The 27,488-nt window shown below is 42.6% G+C and overlaps 1 protein-coding gene across 22 annotated transcripts in view; it reads left to right on the forward strand.

The window, feature by feature from the left end:
• The window catches only part of LOC132900331 (NACHT, LRR and PYD domains-containing protein 12-like), a 664,923-nt gene that overhangs the window by 33,015 nt on the left and 604,420 nt on the right, over positions 1-27,488 (forward strand). For 2 of the 22 annotated variants that reach the window (XM_060942341.1, XM_060942359.1), the window contains one exon: positions 5,728-5,901. The exons of 18 other annotated variants lie outside the window; for them this stretch is intronic. In XM_060942341.1, coding sequence (XP_060798324.1) covers positions 5,728-5,901 — 174 coding nt within the window. Of the gene's footprint in view, positions 1-5,727; positions 5,902-7,938; positions 8,113-27,488 lie in introns of all 22 variants that reach the window. 2 more of the 22 variants (XM_060942350.1, XM_060942358.1) reach the window with 2 other exon arrangements.

Genomic DNA, 27,488 nt, shown 5'->3' on the forward strand with positions numbered 1-27,488 from the left:
CAAACGACAGACTAGATGAAGCGGAGGAGAGAATCGAAGAAACCGAGATGGTACTTCAGGCAGCATCAACGTTAATTAAGATGCTAGCACAGCGCCAAGCTAATCTGGAGGCTAAGCTAATTGACCAGGAGGGTTGAGCGCAGAGAGATAACGTAAGGATCTATGGGATACCGGAGAATAAAGAGGGCAGCGATATGGCTGGTTTTCTTGACAACTTATTGAAAGACGTGCTTGACCTCCCCCGTGATCGGGACCTCGGAAGATCACAGTGGAGACTAAACACCAGTATTCTAAACAACCCAAAATTTACATCCCAAAGGAGAAAAGAAATGAAAGTGTTTCTGGAAGAAAATGATAGAGGGGAAGTCGACCTGAGTATAGTATGGGATACCCCGAAGACGGTAGTTAGAGGTAAAATTATATCCTTCTGCGCTCATGAAAAAAAAGCAAGACGATCACGGCTAATGGACCTTAATAAAGAATTAAAAGATCTTGAGACAACATAAACTGCTACCAAACCCAAGCCTGTTGATACGACTAAAGAAAGTTCGGAATGAAATCAGCATGTTGTATACACAAGACATTGAAAAAAGATGGCATTTACGAAACACAAATATCATGAATCCGGCTCAAAATCAGCAAAACTCCTGGCAAGAAAGCTACAAAACAACAAGTGGATAACACAATCTACAAAATAAGAGATCCAAATTCTAAAAATATACAATACAGTCCAAGTGTAATCCAAAACATCTTTAAAGACTGCTATCAATCGTTACATACACAGCCTGAATTAGCAGGAGAACAGCAGATTGGTGAATTTCTCAACTCTCTTAATCTACCTGCAGCTTCAGAGGAACACAATCGGATCTTAACAGCAGCAATAACTGAGGCAGAACTTCACAGCGCCATCTCCAGATTGAAAGCAAACAAATCCCCAGGTCCTGACGGTCTCCCTTCAGAGCGGTATAAAGCCCTACGAATCGAATTAATGCCAAGTCTTCTTCGGGCTTGCAATTCAACTTTAGTGGATTTAAAAATGCCTCCTGAAGGAGGCGGTCATTTCTGTTCTCCCTAAAGAGGGAAAGGATAAATTAGAATGTGCATCGTTTCGACCCATTTCGGTGTTAAACGTTGATTATAAATGATATACAGCCATCCTGGCCAAAAGGCTGGAAAAAATCCTCCCTCGGATTATACATAATGACCAGACTGGGTTTGTCTCGCAAAGACAAGCTCAGGATAACATCAGGCGGTCCCTGCACATACTGCATTACATCCAACAAAATCATCTCGAAGCCCTCAGAATTAGCTCGGACGCAGAGAAAGCCTTCGACTCAGTCAGCTGCATTTTCCTATATAAGGCCCTTAAAAGATTTGGCATCCATGAAAATTTCATTCAGGGTGTGTGTACACTTTATGACAAACCATCAGCCCGGATAAAAATAACCGGTTCTCTCTCAGACACTATTATACTACAGCGTGGAGCGAGACGGGGCTGTCCACTCTCCCCTTTACTTTCTGCACTTTCTATAGAGCCTTTAGCACAGTGGCTGAGACAGACAGAAGATATCAAAGGCGTAACCATTAAGGGGGATGATCACAAGGTGGCGCTATATGCTGATGGTGTTTTGATATGTTTAACGAGCCCATCTAGTTCATTTGTCAAATTAATGGACCTTTTAGAAAGATTTGTCGAGTTTGCAGGATATAAATTGAACATACAAAAACCTCAGATTCTGACTTTTAAATCCATACCTCCTAAACACCTTAAAGAGAAATATCATCTTAATTGGGACCAGAACTCGTTAAAACACTTAGGGATATATAAATATACCAAAAGAAATCACATCAATAACAAAGATAAATTCTGAGCCTCTTTGAACAAAAATGAAAGAAGACGTACAAAAGTGGAACTCGATCTTTTTCCTCAGCCTCAGTCATAAGCCCTGTCCACACGGCAACGGATTCAGGTGAATCTGATAAAAATGTTTATCGTTTCGGCCTGGCGTCCACACGGCACCGGCGTTTTGGGTGCCCCAAAACAAAATCTTTTGAGAACGGGTTCCAGAGTGGAAAGATCTGGCAACGGCGCCGTTGCGAAGTCATCTGGATGAGTAGAACGGATTTGTTTATGATGATGTCACAACCACATGACTGTGAGTGCTTCACGCCGGGCATAGACATATAAACATAGACGCCGCCTTCCGCGTAGATCATACGTCATCCTCGCCGCCATATTGGATGGGTCAAAGCGGAGAATAAAGATGCCTCATTCATATGCTGTGTTTAACTGTACCAACAGGTTTACCATCCAAACGAGATCACATGGGATTACCTTTCACAGATGAGACTGGAAAAATACTTTTCATTGTATTTGGTCATTATAACGTAATTTTACAAACAGATTTTTCTGACTTTGTGGCTAATATGAAGTCTCGCGCATAATAGCCGCTCGGTGAAACCTGTCTCCAAACAATTTATAAATAAATTTATAATTTATTTCATAGCCCACCCAACCAATTTCACCACCAGCTGTCAGATGGTGATGGCACACTCAAAAATAGAAGAGATTGGAAGCATGTCAGACTGTGAAGCAATCACATGGAGCAATCCCATTGTAATATGGTTTAATTGAATTTTTTTTTTCCATATAGCACTGTATATTGCAAAAATTGTTTTTGGAGACATTTTATAGCCTATCTGCACGACATTTAATGCAAGTGATGCGGAGACGGCACGGCACGGCTTCAGCAGCATAAGCACAGCACATTATTCTACACGATCCCCGCTGAGCTCCAAAACATGCCTTGATGTGTAGATATCGTTAGTAGCCTACGATAGTAGCAGCGGAATTAAAAAAAAAAAAGTTTCCCATAGCTTGATTCTGGTATAGGCCTGCTGCATGTTGAGGAAATTTAGTTATATGTGTTGTTTTGATGCCTGTTTGTTTCCCAAATATATACGTGTGTGTGTTAATGGGTGAATAAAAGGCATCGAGTTAAACATTATTGTAGAAAGGGGCTTTATGAAGTTCAGTCCATTTACTTGCATTGGTTTACGTGGAAGATTTGCCACATCCAATATGGCGGACACTCTGACGTATCCCAGCAACGGGCCACCAGGCGTCGTACTTCTATTGTTCTGGTGTCTCCGATGGGACCGTCTTACAGCGCACGTAGAGGTGTGGCATTGTATTGCATCGTTTTCAGCAAGCGTTGCGTTGCCATATGTACCTGAGATTTTACTGATCCGTTGCCCATGTGGACGCGATATTTAAAAAAAAAAATCTCGTTGTCGTGTGGATGTAGCCATAGAATAGACAGTGTAAAAATGAATATACTTCCAAGATATCTCTTTTTATTTCAAGCACTTCCTGTAGAAATTTCCTTCAAATGGTTTTCAGAACTGAATAAAATCATCTCCAGATTCATATGGCAGGGTCAGAAACCCAGGGTCAAATTTAAAACACTACAACTTCCAAAGGGGGGGAGGGGGGACAGCATTACCTCATTTTAAAGAATATTATTTGGCAGCTCAGGTTAAACCTCTGATCGATACATGTAGCTCGGCATTTCATGCAAGATGGAAAGATCTAGAACTCTCAACTATTCTTTTGTTGACTTGTTGATATTCTGACAGTTGAAAGTTTGTGTTAGTGAGTTTTCTTTCAGTCTGTCTATCTGCGATGAACAGGGTTGCCAGATCTGTGTAACAGAAGCAGCCCAGTGAACAAGCAGTATTAAACCCATGCAGTTTTCCTCCGTAGTTCTTTCACTAAGATCCTAAAGTGGTCTTGAATTATTACTAATTTCCAGAGGTGGACAAAGAACCCGACTTCATTACTTGAGTCAAAGTACAGATCCCACTGGTCAAATGTGACTCCGATACAAGTGAAAGTTCTCCAGTCAAACTTTTACTTAAGTTAAAGTAGTGAAGTACTTGCTTTTAAAAATACTGAAGTATTAAAAGTACGTTTTCTGTCAACGCACTGTTGTATTATTGTCACAGCGCTGATAATACCTCATGCCTCTGAAGCGACCGACTGGATTATTTTGTGAATTCACAAAATGAACACATGCTGTGCATCATGGTGGTTTAACGTTAAGCTAGCTAGTCAGTGACGCTCCACCTGACATGCTAGCAAACGCTTTTCAAACTCGAAATCATATTGGGTCGCGAATGTTACTAGAAAAGAGATATTTCTACATGCTGTTTATTTGGCAAGATTATGCTAAAACATATTTCTGAAAGGACTTCAGATAAGTTAACGTTATTCATGTTAGCATAACTCTGTTTTTACATGCTAACTAATAGTGTCCAAGTTAACTAGCTATTTGTTATCGTTAGCCATGGACAAGGCTACGGTAGCCTGGGCCCGCCCATCCTAAGTGTGACGCAACACGGGGGGCTGTTGCGAACTTAGGCAAGGCAAGCTATCTCCAGCTCTTCCAAGCTCCCGAAAAATCGGGAGCCAATCAACTTTGAGCATCTCCAACGGCCCTGGGTAGAGGCGTGTTCAAGGCAGTGACGTAGTAGAACTGCGACCGGAAGCCATAGATTGTTTACAGAATCTATGCCACAAGCGCTTCATTCACTAGAAACATTACGAACATGGAGCAGCGGCAAGCCTTTGACACAGCGGTAGATGCTGTATTGAAAGGATTCAACGGGAAGTTCTCATTGAAAACGGAGCAAAGAGCAGCCCTGTTACTCAAGCAGTTTCCGTCGCGTCACATACGTCAGAGGAAAGAGTGATGTGATTGGTTTAAGCTTCGTCACAGCCTTTTCTGGCTTCGACCAGTAGCAAACTGAGGCATTTCAGGGAGGCGGGTCAACCACGCGCTTTGGGAAACGGTTGGGCTTAATATCTTTGCCAGACCAATGCTCACAGAGCTTTGAAGTTGCGTTAGCCAGACTAAGGCTACGGCAACTTGGCGGGAAAATCCATAGAAAGTCATTTGACTAACCAGACTGCACAGCTGTTGCAACATTATCGCTAGCTCTAAAAGCACAGACAACTTCATTGCTAGCTTTCTCTTGGAATAAACCGCTTACAGACCTCAATATGCTTCCGCAGGTCAGACGGCGAGTTTTTGTAGGCCGTGATGTGGTTCGTTTTAGGTAAACAAAGCAAACATTTAAAACGAAACAACTCTTTATTCCTTTCAGGAAACTGAAAGATGTTTTCTCGGTATGGCCATGGGTGCGTTCATTCCCCAGAAGAACCGCCTCCTTCCATTCTGCCATCAACTGATCGTGTTCAAATAATGCTGTGGAGAAACCATTGATCTTGATTTTATCCAGTCTACGACTGTGACGTGACCCTCGTGATTACTGATAGACTGTCTCAGTGTCACCTGCGAATAAACAATCACGTTTTAGAAAAGAAATGAAAAAAACATCCACTTTCAAAGCCGCTTCATTGTAACGAGTAGCGAGGACCCTGATAGAAATGTAGTGGAGTAAAAAGTACGATATTTGTCTTTCAAATGTAGTGAAGTTAGTCATAAGTTTCCAAAAAAAATACTTAAGTAAATTACAGATACTCAAAAAGTGGACTTCAGTACAGAACTCAAGTAAATGCACTTCATTACTGTCCACCTCTGGAGATAAGCGCGTAGCAACTAAACAGCATCCAAAGTGTTTTGACTTTGTTAGACCACTACACTCATCTTTAAAGTCAGTATTAAATCTGTTGATGAAGTGTGTGTCATTGTGTCTCTGCAGGTTGGGGCGGTGTGGTGTCTCAGATGAAGGCTGTGCTGCTGTGAGTTCAGCTCTGAGATCAAACCCCTCACACCTGAGAGACCTGGATCTGTCCCGTAATAATCTGGGAGAATCAGGAGTGAAGCGTCTCTGTGCTGGACTGGAGAATCCTCACTGTAAACTGGAGACACTGTGGTAAGATCATCTCTCTGAGAGTCACATGACCTGCTCCTCAGTAAGACCCATTCTCTAATAGTGAGACTGAAGCAGAGGTTTTAGCTTCATCATCAGTGTCCTGAGGAGGAAGATTGTTTCTGTTCACTGCACACTGATGATTTGTCACAGAGTCTTTGGGTCAGATGGACGTATGTGAGAAGCTGCAGCACAAAACGGGACTTGATCCGACTGCGATGTGTCTGAACTCACTGTGAAATTTACTACAACACTGTAACGAATCCCACAAACTGCACCTGAGGGTTCCAGTTCCGCCATAGAGAAGATGGCAGCGTAGTTTACGAGCTCCCTGACGGTTTTTGAAATAACCCCCCAAAACTCTACTTGATCAACTCAAGTGCGTGTTTTGCTTCACGATGGAGAGAGGGGTTACAGCTAGAAGTAGGACAACTACAAATACGATGGAAAGCGAGTCTGAAATAAGACGAGATAACCGAAGCCAAAACCCCCTCGGACTGGACCGACATGGTGATGATGGCTCTGAAGCTAGCCTGCAAAGTATCCTCAAAGAAATACGGGAGTTCAGAAGAGACGACTGGCCACAGCTGTCAGACGTTAAAAAAGAGTTAGAGAGCAAACGACAGACTAGATGAAGTGGAGGAGAGAATCGAAGAAACCGAGATGGTACTTCAGGCAGCATCAACGTTAATTAAGATGCTAGCACAGCGCCAAGCTAATCTGGAGGCTAAGCTAATTGACCAGGAGGGTCGAGCGCAGAGAGATAACGTAAGGATCTATGGGATACCGGAGAATAAAGAGGGCAGCGATATGGCTGGTTTTGTTGATTTTGGCTCAAAATCAGCAAAACTCCTGGCAAGAAAGCTACAAAACAAGTGGATAACACAATATACAAAAGAGATCCAAATTCTAAAAATATACAATACAGTCAATACAATACAAAGCCACCCCGGCCTCTGTAGTTCGGGTCCTTTGACGCCGGAACCCGGAAGTCCTGCAGTAAACAAACACTGAAGCAACGGGAAAATGCAGCTCTCGCCTACACAATCACAGATACGTAAAATAAAAGACCTGAACTTAACTAGTGTGTGTGTGTGTGTGTGTGTGTGTGCTGTTCTATGATTACTGTAATGGTGTAGGGTCAGAAAAGTCTATAGATAAGCGTACCCGTTGCACAATAACGCTACAAACACCTGCAGAGTTATTTAGCTGCTGGCTCGTTATTTTGGCCACTTCAGGTCGCCCCGTATGCATTCGTTTAATGGTCTTCTGCGTGTTAAATAGTTTCAAATTTATAATAAAGCAAATACTTTATGATTTATTTGGTGAATACTGATGAAGTCACAGGGGGGTTTTTTTGGCCAAGGGAAGGGCAGCGTGCCACTTTAAAAGCGCCCGTGGAAAACACTGCTGGGCATTTTCCGCGAGACTTACCAGTTTTTTCTGCGAAGCCGAAATTGAACAGCGTTCGCTTTCATTTTTTCGCGGTCGCCATCATGCTATACCATACAGGATAGGGTCGCCATCTTACCATGTGGGAACCGTGTGATATGCTATAATTTAATACGTGCGAAATGATTGGACGATATAAGAAGGATTAGCCAATCAGTTCCCACCTTTTATCTAGTCACATGTACACAGCCTCAGCAACCAAACGGCGCGCAGGTAACAGCGTTCCTTATCAAGTAAGTCCGACGAGAAAGTTTGAACAATTACGGGAAAATTGCATTTGGCCAAAAAACAACCGATTCAGACGTCATTACAACCGATGATTTCGATCGGCAATCGGTTACTAATGAAAACCCTGTTAAACACAGATGAGTCAGGTTTCTTTTTTCTTTTTTTCCTTAAACCAGTAAAACCTTTACACCTCTTGTAGACTCGATGTCAAGAATAATCAAAAATAGCTTTAATAATTGGTCAGAGTTAATAATATCTTGTGATTGGACAAGAGAAGGGAGACAGTCCATCATCAGACACATCATCTTTAAAGTCAGTATTAAATCTGTTGATGAAGTGTGTGTCATTGTGTCTCTGCAGGTTGTATGGTTGTGGTGTCTCAGATGAAGGCTGTGGTGCTCTGAGTTCAGCTCTGAGATCAAACCCCTCACACCTGAGACACCTGGATCTGTCCGATAATAAACTCAGAGACTCAGGAGTGAAGCGTCTCTCTGCTGGACTGGAGAATCCTCACTGTAAACTGGAGAAACTGTGGTAAGATCATCTCTCTGAGAGTCACATGACCTGCTCCTCAGTAAGACCCATTCTCTAATAGTGAGACTGAAGCAGAGGTTTTAGCTTCATCATCAGTGTCCTGAGGAGGAAGATTGTTTCTGTTCACTGCACACTGATGATTTGTCACAGAGTCTTTGGGTCAGATGGACGTATGTGAGAAGCTGCAGCACAAAACGGGACTTGATCCGACTGCGATGTGTCTGAACTCACTGTGAAATTTACTACAACACTGTAACGAATCCCACAAACTGCACCTGAGACTCAAACTAACTGCCCTCTGTGTGAGCAGCAGTGACATGGTGGAAATGATCTCGGGAATACAAAATTTGAAAACTAAAATGAGACGTTAATGCCAAAGAATTGATGAAAAAACTTTGCTTTTAAATTAAAAAAATTAAATGGAGCCGATCATAGTAACCGTCTTTCTGTTGATTTTTGAATAATTCCAATAATGTAATATAGTAATAAATATAGCCACAAGCAGCGATCATCGGGATCCAAGCAATAAGGGGCCAAGTGAGACCACACCCGATTTTAAATTTCTTACTTGAGAGGTTCTTAAAGCTTTCGATTTCATAAAATCAGTGAAATTTAGTTACGTCTGAAATGTGGTGATTGTGATATCTGTTTATTTCTGTAATATCTCACAAAATATCAGGCCATTCTGTGGCTGGGAAGTTATTTAATTTGAGGGGATTAAAGCAAATAATGTGCATGAAATCGCTCGCTTGGTGCAGTCAAGCAGACAGAGGAAGTCCGTGTGCGCATGCGCAGGTTTACCTTCTTCTTTTGGGTTTTACGGCAGCTGGCGTCCACAGTGTTGCTTTACTGCCATCTACAGGTTTCCCTTTGAGCGTGCACTGACAGTTCCATCATTCTGTCGCTAAACGAACAGCTGATCACACCGAGGTGCTCGCTGAGCGCCCATATTTATTAGTTTGGTCCTGCGTTTCCTTTCCTTCGTATATAACATAACGTCTTTTCTTCTCGCTTTCTTTCCGTTACTGTAGTCGCTCTTTCACGTTTCATTCACACACTCGCGTCCTCCATTTTTCTCTCCTGTTTCAAATTTGTATCCCACAATGCCTTGCATGAACGGGGAAAGCCCACCATGTGATGCATGACGTAGTATCTTGAATTGGGTCATGGTGAAGCAGGAAAAAATAGCGGAGAATTTAGGGCCACGTGGCTAAGGCTGCTGGGCCATAGAAGGTTCACGCTGCACGCTGCATGCTGCACGCTGCACGCTACACGCGTGTAAAGAAAAGTGGACAAACGTAGCATGACTTGCTCTGGGCCATAGAACGGCGTTCACGTTGCACGCTGCACGCTGCACACTTCACGCGTGAAGCATGAAATGAACATGCACACTTTTTTCTAGGCGTGAAGACGGAAATTCCAGTCAATGCATGCGGTCACCGCCGCGCCAGCCAATCAGAACGGGTCTAGGGAGATAACGCTATGCTTTCAGGGGAAAACTTCAGAAAAAATATAATTGAATGGTATAATTGAAAAATAGTTCTTCATCGGGATTGTCAAGCAGATTATAGAATGTTCGGTGAAATTCACCACGGGTTTCTCTCAGAAGGAAGTGTTCTCGGCTCCAAATTCTGTTCCTTTTTCTCTTCCTCTGTCTCAGTAAAAGCAGAATGAGGCAATCGTCGTCATCCGAAGAGTCCATATTGTTGGTTACTCGGTCAAAGTAGAACAGACGCAACACGTGAACATCCAAGCATGAAGTTTAATGGCCCAGGGTCCGGTTCTTCACGTGAACGTGTAGCGTGCAGCGTGCAACATGCAGCGTGCAGCGTGAACCTTCTATGGCCCAGCAGCCTAAAGGCACTCCACCTTTAAGATATTACAATGTTTCAGTTTTAGTGCCCCCTGTGGACAAAACGCAATGGTTAATAATGAAAATCGAGACGACTGCAGTCAGTACTATCTTTCTGAAACGATCAAACATTTAGATTCTACCAGCAGATTGCGCTCCATCCAAAAGCTGAAATATGCAGGCATCACAGAGCCATATAATCGGCACGGTGGTGTAGTGGTTAGCGCTGTCGCGTCACAGCAAGAAGGTCCGGGTTTGAGCCCCGTGGCCGGCGGGGGCCTTTCTGTGCGGAGTTTGCATGTTCTCCCCGTGTCCGCGTGGGTTTCCTCCGGGTGCTCCAGTTTCCCCCACAGTCCAAAGACATGCAGTAGGTTAATATGGGACGGCCTTGAGCGAGGCACCGAACTCCCAACTGCTCCCCGGGCGCTGTTTGCATGGTGTGATGAATAAAGTTGTTTTCTTTCTTAATTTACCCATAATTTTTTTTCCTGTGTGTGTGTGTGCTCGCTGATTTGTTCACTTGTGTGCATGTGTTCGCTGCTTCAGATGGGTGTTAAATGCAGAGGAGAAATTTCGCTGTGTAACTTCTATAAGTTTATCTGTAGATGTTTACTGAATTGGGCTCACAATCACTCGTGTACACTTGTGCCGGTCGTCAAACACAAAGCTTAAACATGGCCACATAAACAAATCTACAGTTAGGATTACGCCATGTGAAAGGCCCCGATAAACCAAGTTTGGTGCCTGTGTGAGTTACAGTTTTCTGTCCACATACTTTTAGGAGATTATTATTATTATTATTATTATTATAAGAAAACCAACAGGGTTCCTACAGTTTTGCTCCATGGGCCCCTAGTAATATAGTAATAAAAGGATAAAGTAGTAAATATTCTCTCAGGACGTCTCCGTCTCGCTGCTCTGAACAGGGTTGCCAGATCTACGTTACAGAAGCAGCTCAGTGGATCAGCAGGATTAAACCCATGCAATTTTCCTCAGTAGTGCTTTCACTAAAATCATCTCCTATTCCACATTTAGTCATAAATACAGACTGTCTGTGAGTAAACCCACTGACTCCGTCCCATTCATACAGTAACCCAGAGCTAAAGTGGAGAACAGGATCAATAGGTGTGTGTGAGAGGAGATCACAGGGCACGACCACTACGCTCTGTTTTATTCTACAGATATGATTAACATCAGGTTCACAAACATCACCAATCCATGGGAAAAAACACACACACACAGACACACACACACACACACACACACACACACACACAACTGTAAAGAAGACGAATTATTTTCTGAAATTAAAACTCTACCTGAAATAGCAATTCCTTGCAACAAATATTGCCACGTGAGGTTGATGAGGTTCCCGACACACAATCCAGTTAAGCACTCAGAAAGTTCAATGAAATGAGATGGTGGTTTATTCCATTAAGACAATTCCGGTTTACTTTACGGTTGCGAACAAAGGATCAAAAAGGGAAACTAAAGTAAAGCTCTGTTAGTTTAGTACAGGGGTGAGAAATTATTTTTTCCATGGGGCCACATGAGAAACAGAATTTTGTGGAGGGCCGGACCAAAAGGCTGAACTAAATTCTGCATAATATTAATTGTATTTCTTTATATAAAGCAATAAATAACATTGTTTTTACAAGCTGCTAAGACTGGTAAGAGTATAAAAAAACAAGGTTGCCTTACAAAAAATGTCATTTATTCAATCAAATTTCCCAAAACAATGGTTAACAAAATGTGAATGTTTGTACCTTTTTTTTTTTTCAGTCACATTCACCCCAAAACACAATAAAGACATCACAATATTGTCTTTCTACTCCAAATATCAAGCACCAAGTCCACCAAGCACTCTTTCACAAATTCCCCCTCTGAGAATGGCTTACTGTTTTTAGCGATTTTGTGGGAAAGCACAAAGTTGGTCTTGGTTGCTGCATCTCTGGATGTGTGACGCTTGGTAAAAAAGCCTTGATGCTTTTCTAGCTTAGCCAGCAAAGCTTCCGATGTCCGCACTATTTCAGCATCAGTCAAGTTTCAGTATTTCTCAGCGTGCTTCGTCTGGTAATGCCGACTCAAATTGTAGTCTTTGAACACGGCGATCTGCTGTCCGCAAACTAAACACACGGCTTTACCTCTGACTTCAGTAAATAAATACTTAGCAGTCCATGTTTTGTTGAAAGCCCTGCATTCGGCATCTACTTTTCTTCTTTTTGCGGACATTTTGGGGACTAAAGTCTTCTTATGACCTGCTCCCAACAACGTCGATTCAGTGTAGGTATCAGATCTACAGATCAGCTCGGGCAAGGCAAGTTTATTTATATAGCACATTTCATACACAATGGCAGTTCAATGTGCTTTACAGAAACAAAAACAGTAAACAATAGAGAAATAAAATTACATAAAATAATTTTATTTTTAATCTAAAACAATTAATTAAAAGAAAATAATACGAATTAAACAACAGTAGAACTAAAATAATAAAATGATAAAATGCCAAAAAGAAGAAAAAGAAACCAGTGGAATAAAATAGAATAAAATTAAAGTAAATTTAAAACATGCAGAGAAAGTAAAGATTATAAAAAATGTAAAAATATTAATTATTTAACAGAAAGCATCTGAAAACAGCTTGGTCTTTAACCTAGATTTGAAGCTGCCAACAGCAGGAGCATTTTTAATGTCCTCTGGCAGTTGGTTCCATAGCTGTACTGCATAGTAGCTAAAAGCTGCTTCACCATACTTTTGTTTTAACAACTGGTTTTAATAGTAAATTTTTCTGTTGCGATCTGGTAGATCTGATTGGGTTAGGCCGCTGCAACATATCAGAGAGGTAATTGGGCCCTGTACCATTTAGAGATTTGTACACCAGCAGCAATGCTTTAAAGTCAATTTTTTGACATAAGTCCTCTTAGTTTGGAAATGATTTTTAGGTGATAAAATGCCGTTTTAGTGATTGCTTTCATGTGACTGTCAAAGTTTAGCTCGCTGTCAATGAAAACACCAAGATTTTTAACCATTTCTTTAGTTTTAATCCCTTTTGTGTCAAGAATAGTGGTAATCCTGAGTCTTTCATCTTTTTTTCCAAATAGAATTACTTCTGTTTTATCTGTGTTCAGCTGAAGAAAATTTTGTGACATCCAGCTATTGATTTGATTGATGCACTGGTAGAGACATTCAAGGGGGGCATAGTCATTTGGTGATAGAGCAAAATAAATTTGGGTATCATCTGCATAGCAGTGATACAAAATTGAATTTTTATTGATAATTTGCCCAAGTGGGAGCATATAAAGGTTGAAAAGTAATGGTCCAAGAATCGACCCCTGGGGGACACCACAGGTCAAGGGCATTGACGTTGAGGAACAATTTCCCAGGGTAACAAAGAAGCTTCTATCTTTTAAGTATGATTTTAACCAATTGATAACTTTACCAGTCAATCCAACCCAGTGTTCAAGTCGATATAGCAGTATGTTGTGATCAACAGTATCAAAAGCTGCACTGAGGTCCAGTAATACCAGGACCGATGTTTTGCCTGCATCAGTATTAAGACGTATGTCATTTATAACTTTAATCAACACTGTTTCAGTGCTATGATTGGCACGAAATCCTGACTGAAAATTATCAAAACGGCTGTTTGATATCAAGAAGGCAGTTAATTGATTGAAGACAATTTTTTCCAGGATTTTCCCGATGAATGGTAGATTTGATATTGGCCTGTAGTTATTTAACACTGAAGGATCCAGATTATTTTTTTAAAGAAGGGGCTTTACAACAGCTTTTTTTAGGGACACAGGAACAACGCCAGTCTCCAAGGATGTATTTATAATTTGAAGCACATCTGTAATTATAAGATGAAGAACAGACTTAAAAAAGTTGGTGGGCAGAATGTCCAGTTCAGATGTTGAGGAACTGAGATTTTGTACAGTTTTTTCAAGAGTCTCATAATCAATTAAACAAAATTCTGACATTGTGTTAAAGTTATCTATCTGTGTCATTGGTGATTGCAGTTTTTCAATTTTTTGCAACTGAGATATATTATGAGAAATATTCTGCCTTATTTTATCAATTTTACCTTTGAAAAAAGATGCAAACTCATTGCATTTATTAACTGATAGAAGTTCAGGTGCTAATTGTGGTGGGGGATTAGTTAGCTTCTCTACTGTTGAAAATAGCACACGGGCATTGTTCATATTCCTGCTGATGATGTTGGAGAAGAAAGACTGTCTTGCTTTACGAATTTCATAATTATAATTACAAAGCATCTCTTTATGGATTTGATAATGGATGTGAAGTTTAGATTTGCGCCATTTTCTTTCAGTCTTTCTACATTCTCTCTTTAGCAGTTTAACAGCCGGGTACTGCTTCCATGGTGCTTTCTGCTTATCATTGACTCTTTTTTTTATTTTGAATGGAGCAATATCATCCATAATTTGGGTCATATTTAAATTAAAAAATTCCAGTAAATCATCTACAGAGTCTGACATTTTGGTTGAGTTCTGAGAGAGAGCTTGCTTAAAAAGAGCACAAGTGTTGTCGTTTATGACTCTCCTGCCTATAGTCGTTGAGCTGTTCTGAATGTGAGGAGACATAGAAACTTCAAAGAAAACACAGAAATGATCAGATAAGGCCAGGTCAACAACAGTATAAGAAACAGTAAGACCCTTTGTGATGATGAGGTCAAGAGTATGACCACGAGAGTGGGTCGGCCCCTGTACATGTTGTACTAGGTTAAAGTTATCAATAACTGCAAATAGTTCTTTGGCATAAATGTTATCAGTATTATCTACATGCAAGTTAAAATCCCCAGATATAATAAGACAATCAAACTCTAAGCAAATGACTGATAACAGTTCACCAAACTCTTCAAGAAAGACTTTGGCTGAATGTCTCGGAGGCCTATAAATAGTTAATAATAATATGTTAGGAGAGCATGTGACAACCCTCCTAGAACTGCCACCTTATTGTGGTGGAGGGGTTTGTGTGCTTGAATGATCCTAGGAGCTATGTTGTCGGGGGCATTATGCCCCTGTTAGGGTTTCCCAAGGCAGACAGGTCCTAGGTGACAGGCCAGACCAAGAGCAGTTCACCAAAAAACCCCTATGGAGAAAAAATCCAGGACCGTGACGTCGCCCGGTAGGACGCAGCCGGGGCCCCACCCTGGAGCCAGGCCCGGGGTTGGGGCTCATATGCGAGCGCTTGGTGGCCGGGCCTTTGCCCATGGGGCCCGGCTGGGCTCAGCCCGAAGAGGTGACGTGGGCCCGACCTCCTGTGGGTTCACCACCCACAGAGGTAGCAGTAGGGGTTTGGTGCAGTGTGGATTGGGTGGCAGTCGAAGGCAGGGGCCTCGACGACCTGATCCCCGGACACAGCGGCTGGCTGTTGGGACATGGAATGTCACTTCGCTGGGGGGGAAGGAGCCTGAGCTTGTGCGGGAGGTTGAGAGGTACCGGCTAGAGATAGTCGGGCTCACCTCCACGCACAGCTTGGGCTCTGGAACCCAGCTCCTCGAGAGGGGCTGGACTTTCCACTTCTCTGGAGTCGCCCGTGGTGAGCGGCGGCGGGCTGGTGTGGGCTTCCTTATAGCTCCCCAGCTCAGCCGCCATGTGTTGGAGTTTACCCCAGTGAACGAGAGGGTCGCCTCTCTGCGCCTTCGGATTGGGGAGAGGGCTCTTGCTGTTGTTTGTGCCTACGGGCCAAATAGCAGTATAGAGTATCCGGCTTTCTTGGAGTCCCTGGGAGAGGTACTGAGGGGTGCTCAGACTGGGGACTCCATTGTGCTACTGGGGGACTTCAATGCTCATGTGGGCGATGACAGTGACACCTGGAGGGGCGTGGTTGGGAGGAACGGCCTCCCCGATCTGAACCCGAGTGGTGTTTTGTTATTGGACTTCTGTGCTAGTCACAGTTTGTCCATAACGAACACCATGTTCGAGCATAGGGGTGTCCATAAGTGCACGTGGCACCAGGACACCTTAGGTCGGAGGTCGATGATCGACTTTGTAGTCGTGTCATCTGATCTCCGACCCTATGTCTTGGACACTCGGGTGAAGAGAGGGGCTGAGTTGTCAACTGATCACCACCTGGTGGTGAGTTGGATCCGCTGGCGGAGGAGCAAGCTGGACAGACCTGGCAGGCCCAAACGTATGGTGAGGGTCTGCTGGGAACGGATGGCCGAGCACTCTGTTGGGGAGGTCTTTAACTCCCACCTCCGGGAGAGCTTTTCCCAGCTTCCGAGGGAGGCGGGGGACATTGAATCTGAGTGGACCATGTTCTCTACCTCCATTGTGGACGCAGCTGTTCGGAGCTGTGGCCGCAAAGTCTCCGGTGCCTGTCGTGGCGGCAATCCCCGAACCCGGTGGTGGACACCGGAAGTAAGGGATGCCGTCAAGCTGAAGAAGGAGTCCTATCGGGCCATGTTGACCTCCGGGACTCCTGAGGCAGCCGACGGGTATCGGCAGGCCAGGCGTGCTGCAGCTCGGGCAGTTGCGGAGGCAAAAACTCGGAACTGGGAGGAGTTCGGGGAGGCCATGGAGAAGGACTATCGGTCGGCCTCGAAGAAATTCTGGCAAACCGTCCGGCGCCTCAGGAGGGGGAAGCAGTACTCTGCCAACACTGTTTACAGTGCGGGTGGGGAGCTGTTGACCTCGACTGGGGACATTGTCGGGCGGTGGAAGGAATACTTTGAGGATCTCCTCAATCCCACCGTCATGTCTTCCACTGAGGAGACTGAGGCTGATGACTCAGAGGTGGACTCGTCCATTACCCAAGCCGAAGTCACTGAGGTGGTTTGCAAGCTCCTCGGTGGCAAGGCACCGGGGGTGGATGAGAGCCGCCCTGAGTATCTCAAGTCTCTGGATGTTGTGGGGCTGTCTTGGTTGACACGCCTCTGCAACATTGCGTGGCGGTCGGGGACAGTGCCTCTGGAGTGGCAGACTGGGGTGGTGGTCCCTCTTTTTAAGAAAGGGGACCGGAGAGTGTGCTCCAATTATAGGGGAATCACACTTCTCAGCCTCCCAGGGAAAGTTTACTCCAGGGTACTGGAGAGGAGAATTCGACCAATAGTCGAACCTCGGATCCAGGAGGAACAATGCGGTTTTCGTCCTGGTCGCGGAACACTGGACCAGCTCTATACCCTTCATAGGGTGCTCGAGGGTTCATGGGAGTTTGCCCAACCAGTCCACATGTGCTTTGTGGATCTGGAGAAGGCATTCGACCGTGTCCCCCGTGGTATTCTGTGGGGGGTGCTTCGGGAGTATGGGGTTCGGGGCTCTTTGCTAAGGGCTGTCCGGTCCCTGTACGAACGGAGCAGGAGTCTGGTTCGCATTGCCGGCAGTAAGTCAGACCTGTTCCCAGTGCATGTTGGACTCCGGCAGGGCTGCCCTTTGTCACCGGTTCTGTTCATAATTTTTATGGACAGAATTTCTAGGCGCAGCCAGGGGCCGGAAGGAATCCTGTTTGGGAACCACAGGATTTCATCTCTGCTTTTTGCGGATGATGTTGTCCTGTTGGCTTCTTCAAACCAGGACCTTCAGCATGCACTGGGGCGGTTTGCAGTCGAGTGTGAAGCGGCTGGGATGAGAATCAGCACCTCCAAGTCCGAGGCCATGGTTCTCGACCGGAAAAGGGTGGCTTGCCCTCTCCAGGTTGGTGGAGAAGTCCTGCCTCAAGTGGAGGAGTTTAAGTATCTCGGGATCTTGTTCACGAGTGAGGGAAGGATGGAGCGTGAGATCGACAGGCGGATCGGTGCAGCCTCCGCAGTGATGCGGTCGCTTTACCGGTCCGTCGTGGTGAAGAAGGAGCTGAGCCAAAAGGCGAAGCTCTCAATTTACCGGTCGATCTACGTTCCGACTCTCACCTATGGTCATGAGCTTTGGGTAATGACAGAAAGAACAAGATCGCGGATACAAGCGGCTGAAATGAGTTTCCTTCGCAGGGTGGCTGGGCGCTCCCTTAGAGATAGGGTGAGAAGCACAGTCACTCGGGGTGAGCTCGGAGTAGAGCCGCTGCTCCTCCACATTGAGAGGAACCAGCTGAGGTGGCTCGGGCATCTTTTTCGGATGCCTCCTGGACGCCTCCCTGGGGAGGTGTTCCAGGCATGTCCCCCCGGGAGGAGGCCCCGGGGAAGACCCAGGACACGCTGGAGGGACTATGTCTCTCGGCTGGCCTGGGAACGCCTCGGTGTTCTTCCCGAGGAGCTGGCCAAGGTGTCTGGGGAAAGGGAAGTTTGGGCTTCCATGCTTAGACTGCTGCCTCCGCGACCCGGTCCTGGATAAGCGGAAGAAGACGAGACGAGACGAGCATGTAACAAGTGCACATAAGTGTTCAAAGGACGTAAAATCACCAAGTGAGGATTGTTTACATTGAAAGGAGACTTTGAATATATTTGCGATCCCTCCACCTTTCCCTTGTCGGGTAACATTCAAAAAATTAAAATTTGGGGGAGCTGCTTCGATAAGGGTGGTAGCACTATTTGCTTGATCCAGCCAGGTTTCAGTTAGAAGCAAAAAATCAAGATTGTGTTTACAAATAAGATCATTAATTAAAAATGACTTGTTTAAAAGTGATCTAATGTTCAGAAGAGCTAGCTTTACAGAAATTCTAGAAACTATATTTGGTTGTGCACTTTGATGCTGTTTTAAAACAGGAAGGAGATTAGATTGGTTCACCCCCAGGGTTAAATGTGCTCTATGTTTTCTGTTTCTTATCAACACAGGAATAGTGTCAACATCGGGTCCCAGCTTTTTTTCAACATTACATACATTTGCAGGGACCCAGACTACATCAAACAAGACTTTCTTAAATGTTCAATTTGGTTTGAGGGTGAAAGGACTGGAGATGACATGTATCTTTTGGATGGTGAAAAAGATTTGTAGCCAGCTGAAAGTCCTGGACGAACACAATTTTGATGTACTGGATACACTGCTTGTCGCGACAGATTTGGGCTGGAAAAGGAAAGTGTAGCCATTGGGAGCAGTTTTTTCATGCTATTTGGGAAATCCATCCGAGGAGAAGTGGAGTCGTCTGTCCTTGAATGTTGGGAGGCCTGCAAGTCAGATGTTTGTGTGTCCTTGATGACGACTTGCAAAGATGGTTGTTTAGGCTTTGTAACTGTCAGTCTGCGACATCTTATCAACTGTTTTCCTCGGTGCTGGCTGAGAAAAGATTGCAAGTTTGTAGTGGTCTGCTAAGACTTTGGCTCCAATCCAGCTGAGTTCAGTGCTATTTGGCTTGTAAAATTCTTTGCGATTCCAAAAAAGATTAAAATTGTCTATGAAATTCATACCAAATGAAGAACAAGTTTTTCCAAGCCAGGTGTTAAGACTGAAGAGTCGAGAAAAAGCAAAACTTCCTCTCGCTGGGAGTGGGCCACTGATAAAAGATTGAATTCCAGTCTTATAGAGCTCAGAAAAAAGTTTTCTGAAATCATCTTGGACAAACAGCTGTTCTCTGAAAACATCGTTTGCTCCCACATGAACAACGATACGCTTAATCGTTTTATGCTCGGACATGAGTTTCAAAATGCTGTCTTTGGTGTCAGAGATGGATGCATTTGGAAGACAACAAATAATCATCTCATAACCTTTTAATTGTCTTACAGTGGAATCACCAAGAACAAGGGTTGTGGGATCAGGTGGTGTTACGAGCTGCTTTTTGCCTCTTCTCACAGCTCTTCGATCTTGGTGTGATCTCTTTTTACTATGTGTTTGTCCGCTTGACAAATCCTCTTCCACATCCCTGAGGCATTCAAATTTGTTCTGAAGCCTTATAGGCTGTGGATTTTCCATAGGATTGTAGATCCTACTGTAATTTGTAGAACGAGCTGGTGTTGAAGTAATTACTCTTCTGTTTTTGTTTTTTGGCTTAGCACCCATCATTTGCCAGTTTTCAGTACTTACAGGACTCCGTCGCTCTGACGCCTGCTGGTGACGTCACACTATGTGATTGGCTGGACCGTTTCAAGGTTGACGTACAAGTTTGTAGTTGGTCTGGACAAATTACGGAAGTAGTTATCGTGGGATTAGGTTTCGTGGGATTTCATGTGATGTTCATGTCATGCACATTGTGTTTTTGTTGAACACAACTTCAAAATAAAAGCAATGCACATTCAGTCCATGCATGAAGTAAAATTAGAAAATACGTTTAGTTTGTAATTTCTAATTAACCTTACGCGGGCCGGTCAGAATGAACCAAAGGGCCGGATGTGGCCCGCGGGCCGTAAAATGCCCAGGTCTGTTTTACAGGTTACCAAACTAAATCATATAGAAACAACAAACACTAAGTCATACAGCAACCTAAATATGGCTCCTACACTACCATACATTGAAAAATGCACCAATTTGAACAGCCACAAAATGTTTCTTTCTAAATAACAGGTGATTTAAAAATCTATATTTCACTACTTGTGTTTGCAGAAACATTTTTGAAGCCTTTGACATGACCTGGTTTTCTGCGTTCATTAATAATAAAACATGGTCTAATCTTCATCCAAGTCAGAAGAGTCGACAAACCCATTCTGTCTAAAGAAAACACACTCGCACTTGTTCTTGTCAGCCCTGAATAAACCATTTAAACATCCACACTCTGGGTTTTAAAGTGTGTGACCCTCTCTGATAACGACTTCTCCAAAAGCCAATTAGAGTCCGACCCTGTTCTATAAAATACACACACAGTCTGATTACTGACCGTCTGATCTTCTCAGGAAAGAGCTGTTCATGTGAACTCTGATTAAAGAGAGATTTTGTAGAGATGTGTGAAGCAGGAAAACGTGACTAAAACAGCGTTTGTAAAGAGCGAGTGTGTGTGACTCGGTCCACAGGAAGATAAACTGTCTCCAAACAGAGCAGATTCAGTGCTGTTGCTCCTCTGCCTAAGATCGAGGCATCCTGCAAAAATCACTCCAAGAGCACAGCATGGAATACTGAAGGAGGAGAAAGAGAAAGCAAAGGAGAGCAGAACAGCTGCAGAAATCTCTAGAACTCACTAAAGTCTCTGTTCATGTGTCCACTGGAAGAAACAACACTGAACAATAAAACTGTTCTAAATTACAGAGAAAGTCTGTTTAACAAAACCAATGAAAATCATTTCCATCCAACACTAATCAGGTATTCTTCTACAGACTGAACGATTATGGAGCGATATTCTCTCTCTATCTCTCACACACACACACACACACACACCTCGAATTTAAAGACGCGAAGTGAATCTTGATGATCATAAACTGAGACAGTGAAGTGTGTGTCATTGTATCTCTGCAGGTTGTGGTGTTGTGGTGTCTCAGATGAAGGCTGTGCTGCTCTCGCTTCAGCTCTGAGATCAAACCCCTCACACCTGAGAGAACTGCATCTGACTGGGAATGAAATCGGAGTCTCAGGAAAGAATCTGCTCTCTGCTCTTAAGGATGATGAACATTACAAACTACAGACACTGTGGTGAGTAATGACTTTTTTAGTTCAATGTTGGGGAAGAAAAATCTTTTAACCTCGTTATCATTTTTGTTTAAGTTCAGTAAAGATCACATGACCAGGCCATGAAATGAAACCAGTTTTGGAAATGTTCACTGTCTTCTATTTAATCAGATGTGGGTTTTTTCCTTCTCACAATGACCTTTAATGTTGTTTAGTGTTGATTAAAGTGTTGATTTAAAATGAATCTGAAAGCAGAAGACAGGGAGTCAGTCCGAGTCTCCAAAATGTCCCGTCTGAGTGCATGAGAGTGATTGTAAATGAGCCCCTCGTCTCCTTGTGACACCCTGCTGTCTCTGACTTCATCCTGCTGCTTTTGTCTGAATAAGATGATCTCAGCTTTTCCCTGTTTCTGATCAGCAGCACACTTTCTTCTCAACTCTCCTCAAAACTCAGTAAAATGATCCTCTTTAATGCCACACGGCCACAAATGTGTGATTTAAGGAGCCACTTGACTCACTCTGACACTCCTTCCTGCTCTCCACCTCCACACCGTGTCTTCTGTCCTTCCTGTAAACTTCACCTCGGCTTCTTCTTAAAGTCTGCACTTAAATCTACATGTAGAACAAGAGATCAAACCCACCGCAGTGGGAGTTACTGTTTAAAAAGCTCCAAAGCCTGAGATTGGATAAGAGCAGTGATGTGATGGGAAACGTCTGCTCACTTTCCTGTTAGATCTTGTGGAAGTTCTCGTTTGTTGGAGCTAAATGTTAGATCTTCTAGAAGACTGAATAAATGTTGGATTAAATTATAAACAGGAGATGATTATAATGTTTCTCTTGGAGCAGAGATGATTACATGCTGGTGGTCATGAAGTACCGCAGTCCAGTGTGTGGGGATTAATCCAGATGTTTTTCTTTTCAGGTTTCGATGAACGTGTGTGTGTGAGATGAAGACCCTCATTTTCCTGCAGTTCCATGTTGGAAATGAGCACTTTATTAGGAACAACTTGTGAGCTGCATGAAACTGCTTACAGTACTCTGCGCAATTTATCAGTCAAATCCATTCCAAAGAAATAAAAATGCAGTGTTTTTATTTTTATTGTATAAAACTGTTTGTGTATTTAAATTTCTGCAACAGTCCAATAAATTTATATCTCGTATCAGAATATATATATGAACTTATTTGTGTGCTGTACATTATTCCTTGGTGTTTCAGGTGTAATGGTGTACACACACACTGAAAGAAACTCGACAGTTTTTACAAAATACCAAAAACAGCCAGTTCTGTGTCAGTTTTCCTAGAAACTATTGAAGCATATTCTAAAGTGTCTGGTTATTGCATCAATTGGCACAAATCAGAAGCCATGCCAGTGTCTCAAACTTGTTCACATGATCAGCTATCCGCTTTTAATTTCAAACGGTTACCAAAGGGGATGAAATATTTAGGTATAGAATTAGACCCAGACATAAGGGAAATTATGACAACTAACATGGAAAAAGTCTCATTCTCATCTCATTATCTCTAGCCGCTTTATCCTGTTCTACAGGGTCGCGGGCGAGCTGGAGCCTATCCCAGCTGACTACAGGCGAAAGGCGGGGTTCACCCTGGACAAGTCGCCAGGTCATCACAGGGCTGACACATAGACACAGACAACCATTCACACTCACATTCACACCTACGCTCAATTTAGAGTCACCAGTTAACCTAACCTGCATGTCTTTGGACTGTGGGGGAAACCGGAGCACCCGGAGGAAACCCACGCGGACACGGGGAGAACATGCAAACTCCGCACAGAAAGGCCCTCGCCGGCCACGGGGCTCGAACCCGGACCTTCTTGCTGTGAGGCGACAGCGCTAACCACTACACCACCGTGCCGCCCCACATGGAAAAAGTATTAAATAAAATAAAAGCTAATTTGGATAATTGGAGTAAATTACACCTGACTTTATGGGGTAAAGTAAATGCAATAAAAATGGTTGTGGCACCACAAATAAATTACGTAACCGGGATGATACCCATATGCATTCCAAAGCAACTATTAGTAAGATATGACAAAATGATAATTTCTTTGGGGTGGGAAAAAAACTCGAATTCGTTTGGATAAATTATGTGAGTCCAAGAAGAGAGGGGGTTTATCATTACTAAACATAAAATATTATAGTGTTGCATTTGAGATGTCCAAGCTTACAGGACATTGGGACGAAGCTGGTGCTGACCTGGACTGGGTCCTGACTGAGTGGGAACTCGCCTCCCCCTTTAAACCTATTGAGGTTCCAGCACAAACAGTTAAAAATGAGAAAAATTAGGTGAGCAATCCTATTCTAGAACATTCAAAAATGGTTTGGCAGGAGGTATATAAGAGATGTAAAATTTCTCAGTATACTCAAAAATATGCATCCATGTGGCATAACCCGAAAATAAAGATAGACAGACAGCCTATCTATTGGGCTCAGTGGCTAAGAAAAGACATCAGAATAATAGATGATCTATTTGAAAATGGCAATTTTCTTTCATATATCAGATTTAAAGAAAAATTTTATTTGGAGGGCAGAGGCCACTTTTGGAAGTACTTACAAATTAGACACTGTATTAAAGAGGTTGTTCCTGTTGGTCAGGATAGAAGTGCGGTTGAATGCTACTTACCGTACAACTACCCAAAATGCATCATAAGGCTTCAAGATGGTCTGAGATGTGTCCTTGGACAAATAATAATGGTTGCAATAATCTCGAGATGATATGGGAGAAAGATTTGTCTTGTACACTAGATGAAAAAAACATGGGAGGGGATTCTTTCCAACACTGAAGAATACATAAGAGAAGCCAGAGGCAAATTTATTCAGTATAAAATAATTCATAGATATTATTTGACCCCATCAAGACTTAACAGAATGCGTTTACTTTTTTTTGGAACTTCTTTTTATTTCCATTTATCATGTGCAGTCATATATCTTATATACAGTACAATAAAAACAAAACAAAGCAAGTATATCCACAGGTACGAAAGTCTTGAAAGAGTCATTAATCCATGGGTCTCCAATCTTGCCCATCATGTGCAGAGTGAAATGAGAATCTACACCAAGAGTCCACATACAATTAGAGATGTTACAAAACTGGATTGATTCACAATCTAGAAACACTTTGGCATTACTCCGCAAATGGCCATTTTCACAGTCTTATTCAAGGTGGGGAGAAGAGAGAAACAACAACAATAATAAATACAAATGACATAAAAAATAAATAAAAAATAATGATTAAATAAATTAAAAAAAACAAACGATCCAAAGAAAAAAAATTATATTAAATTAAAATGCAAGGCAACTGGGGCCCATTTATTTATTTATGAAAGCATCTATTTTTAAATGTAACGATGCAGTCAAGTATTCCATATTGTAAACATCTTGGATTCTTTCTCGCCATTGTATTATTGTTGGGGAGTGTGGTTTTAACCAAGAGACTGTAATTACTGTTTGCTATCAGGAGAAGAATTCTCAATAAATCTGCCTGGTTATTTTCTTCAAGATCCTCTGGTAATATCCCGAATATGAAATATTGTGGTTCTAGTGGCATGTCTATTGATAGACATTTCTTAATTTCTTTTTGTACATTTTTCCAGTATTCTGAAAGTATTGGGCAGTCCCAAAAAATACGTGTATGGTCCCTCACCATACCACATCCTCTCCAGCATTGTACTGAGGTACTGCTCCATTTTGACGTAAACTGTGGGGTCCTAAAGTACCTCATTTTAATCTTCCATCCAAACTCTTTCCAGTTAGGGCTACTGGTTATTTTATGTCCATGGCTACATGAATTTTCCCAATGTTCATCAGAAATTATAACGTTCATCTCTAACTCCCATTTTCCTTTGATGTCCAGATTGTTTTTTAAATCATCTTGCAATATCCTATAGATGTGTGATATGAACTTTGTTGTAATTGTGCCTTCAATGGTTGAAATAAAGAAATGTTCCATAACAGATGCTGGGTTACAAAGGGTCTCCCATTCTTGATGTGCATGTAAGTAATGTCTTATTTGTAAGAATCTAAAAAAAATCCTGGTTTGGTAAATTAAATTTGTTCTGGAGTTGTTCAAATGATCTAAGAGTATGTCCCTCAAACAGCTGGTCTAGAACCACTAAATCTGCCTCTTCCCATCTCTTAAAGCCTCCATCAAGTCCAGCTGGGGGAAATCTATGTTGTTTGCTATCCGTACAGCCCTGGATAGTTTTTTCCTCACAGTTGACCATATTTTTAGAGTATTTTTTTATCCAAATATTATTAATTTTCCCCTTTCCCCACTGATCTTGGTTCACGAATGGGATTGAGTCTAATGGCATATCAGGACAATCGCTCTGTTCCATTCCTACCCATATCGTATCAGCGTCCCGGGATATCCAAGCAACCATTGACTTAAGTTGAGCTGCCCAATAATACATTTTCAAGTTAGGAAGATCTAGACCTCCATTGGCTTTTGAGCATAGTAGCCTTTTAAATTTAACTCTGGGTGCTTTGCCATATAAATTTTGATAGCCATTTATCAATTGTATTGAAGGTGGAGGTCGAGACATATATGGGTAGTGACTGAAAAAGAAAAAGTAATCTTGGTATAATGTTCATCCTTATCGCCTCTATTCGCCCTATGAGGGATAGTGGTATAATTTCCCATCTTGCAAGGTCCACTTTTATTTGGCCCATCAGTTTGCCTTAATTAAGTTTAAATAGTTTTGCTAAATCTGTTATGATTCCCAAGTACCTAAAACCTTGTGACCAACGACAGTGAAGTCTACCTGATAACTGTGTGGGCCAGTTTCCATTTAGCATCATTGCCTCTGATTTTGATTGGTTAATCTGATAACCAGAAAGCTGTCCATAACTTTTTAATGTATCCATTAGTGAAGGAACAGAGACTATTGGGTCAGCTATATAGGCCAATAAATCGTCTGCACAGAGTGATGTCTTGTGTTCTCTATTACTCATGTCTCTAATTCCTTTAATATCCACATTTTGTCTTATGGAGGCTGCCAATGGCTCAATATTTATAGCAAAGAGCAGGGGACTTAGGCAATCTCCATGCCTCACCCCCCTCTGTACGTCAAAAAACTCAGAGCAGCAACCATTTACTCCGACACGTGCCTGTGGACTTTTATATATGACTCTGACCCAGTCTACAAACTTTGAATGAAATCCCATCACAGATAATGTTTTGTTCAGAAAGTCCCAGTTTACAGTATCAAATGCTTTTTGAGTGTCAAAACTAATTAGCATAGAAGTCTGCCTTTGTTTCTTGGCACATGTGATAATGTTTAGGGTTCTTCTGATATTATTTGCTCCCTGTCTATTGGGTATGAACCCTGTCTGGTCCAGATTGATCAGGTTTGTAATACGTTTTTGAATTCTCTGTGCTAAAATACTGGTCAGTAATTTCTGGTCATTGCAAATCAAACTAATGGGTCTATAGCCCTCACAGAGTGTTGGGTCCTTTCCCTCTTTATGAATCACAGATATTATAGCCTGTGACCATGTCTCGGGCAGGTTGTCCTGAGATAGAGAGTATCTAAAGACCCTTGTTAGTATTGGTATTAGGTCGTCTACAAAGCATTTATAGAACTCTCCTGATAATCCATCCACACCTGGGGATTTATTGTTTTTCAGCCTTTTTATTGCTTCTCTTATTTCTGTTTCAGTGATTGCTGATATCATTTGGTTTGACGCCTCTTCTGGTAATGAAGGGAGGTCCAAACTAGCAAGGAAGGTCTCAATGTTGTCTAGTGTTGGTTTTGGTTTAGTTTCTCTGTATAGGTTCTGATAGAATGAGGCAAAGGCATCTGCCACTTCTTTAGGGTGAGATACCATTTTTCCAATAGCAGGATGAGTAACTTTGGAGACAGTACAATCGGCCTGAGCTTTACGTAGTTGGAAAGCTAGAAGGGGGCTAGCTCTATTCCCCATTTCATAATATCCTTGTTTGGTGAACCTTAAGGCTCCCTCTGCTTTATAAGACAAGAGCTTATCTAAGGATTTTCTTGTCTCTTTAAGCTCTGACAAGATGTTACTTGCTCCTGTGGTCTTGTGTTGTATTTCCATTCGTTTTATTTTATTTTCTAGTTTAAATTGTTC

Source organism: Neoarius graeffei, chromosome 16, assembly GCF_027579695.1.
Source record: "Neoarius graeffei isolate fNeoGra1 chromosome 16, fNeoGra1.pri, whole genome shotgun sequence".
Classification (NCBI taxonomy): Eukaryota; Metazoa; Chordata; class Actinopteri; order Siluriformes; family Ariidae; genus Neoarius; species Neoarius graeffei.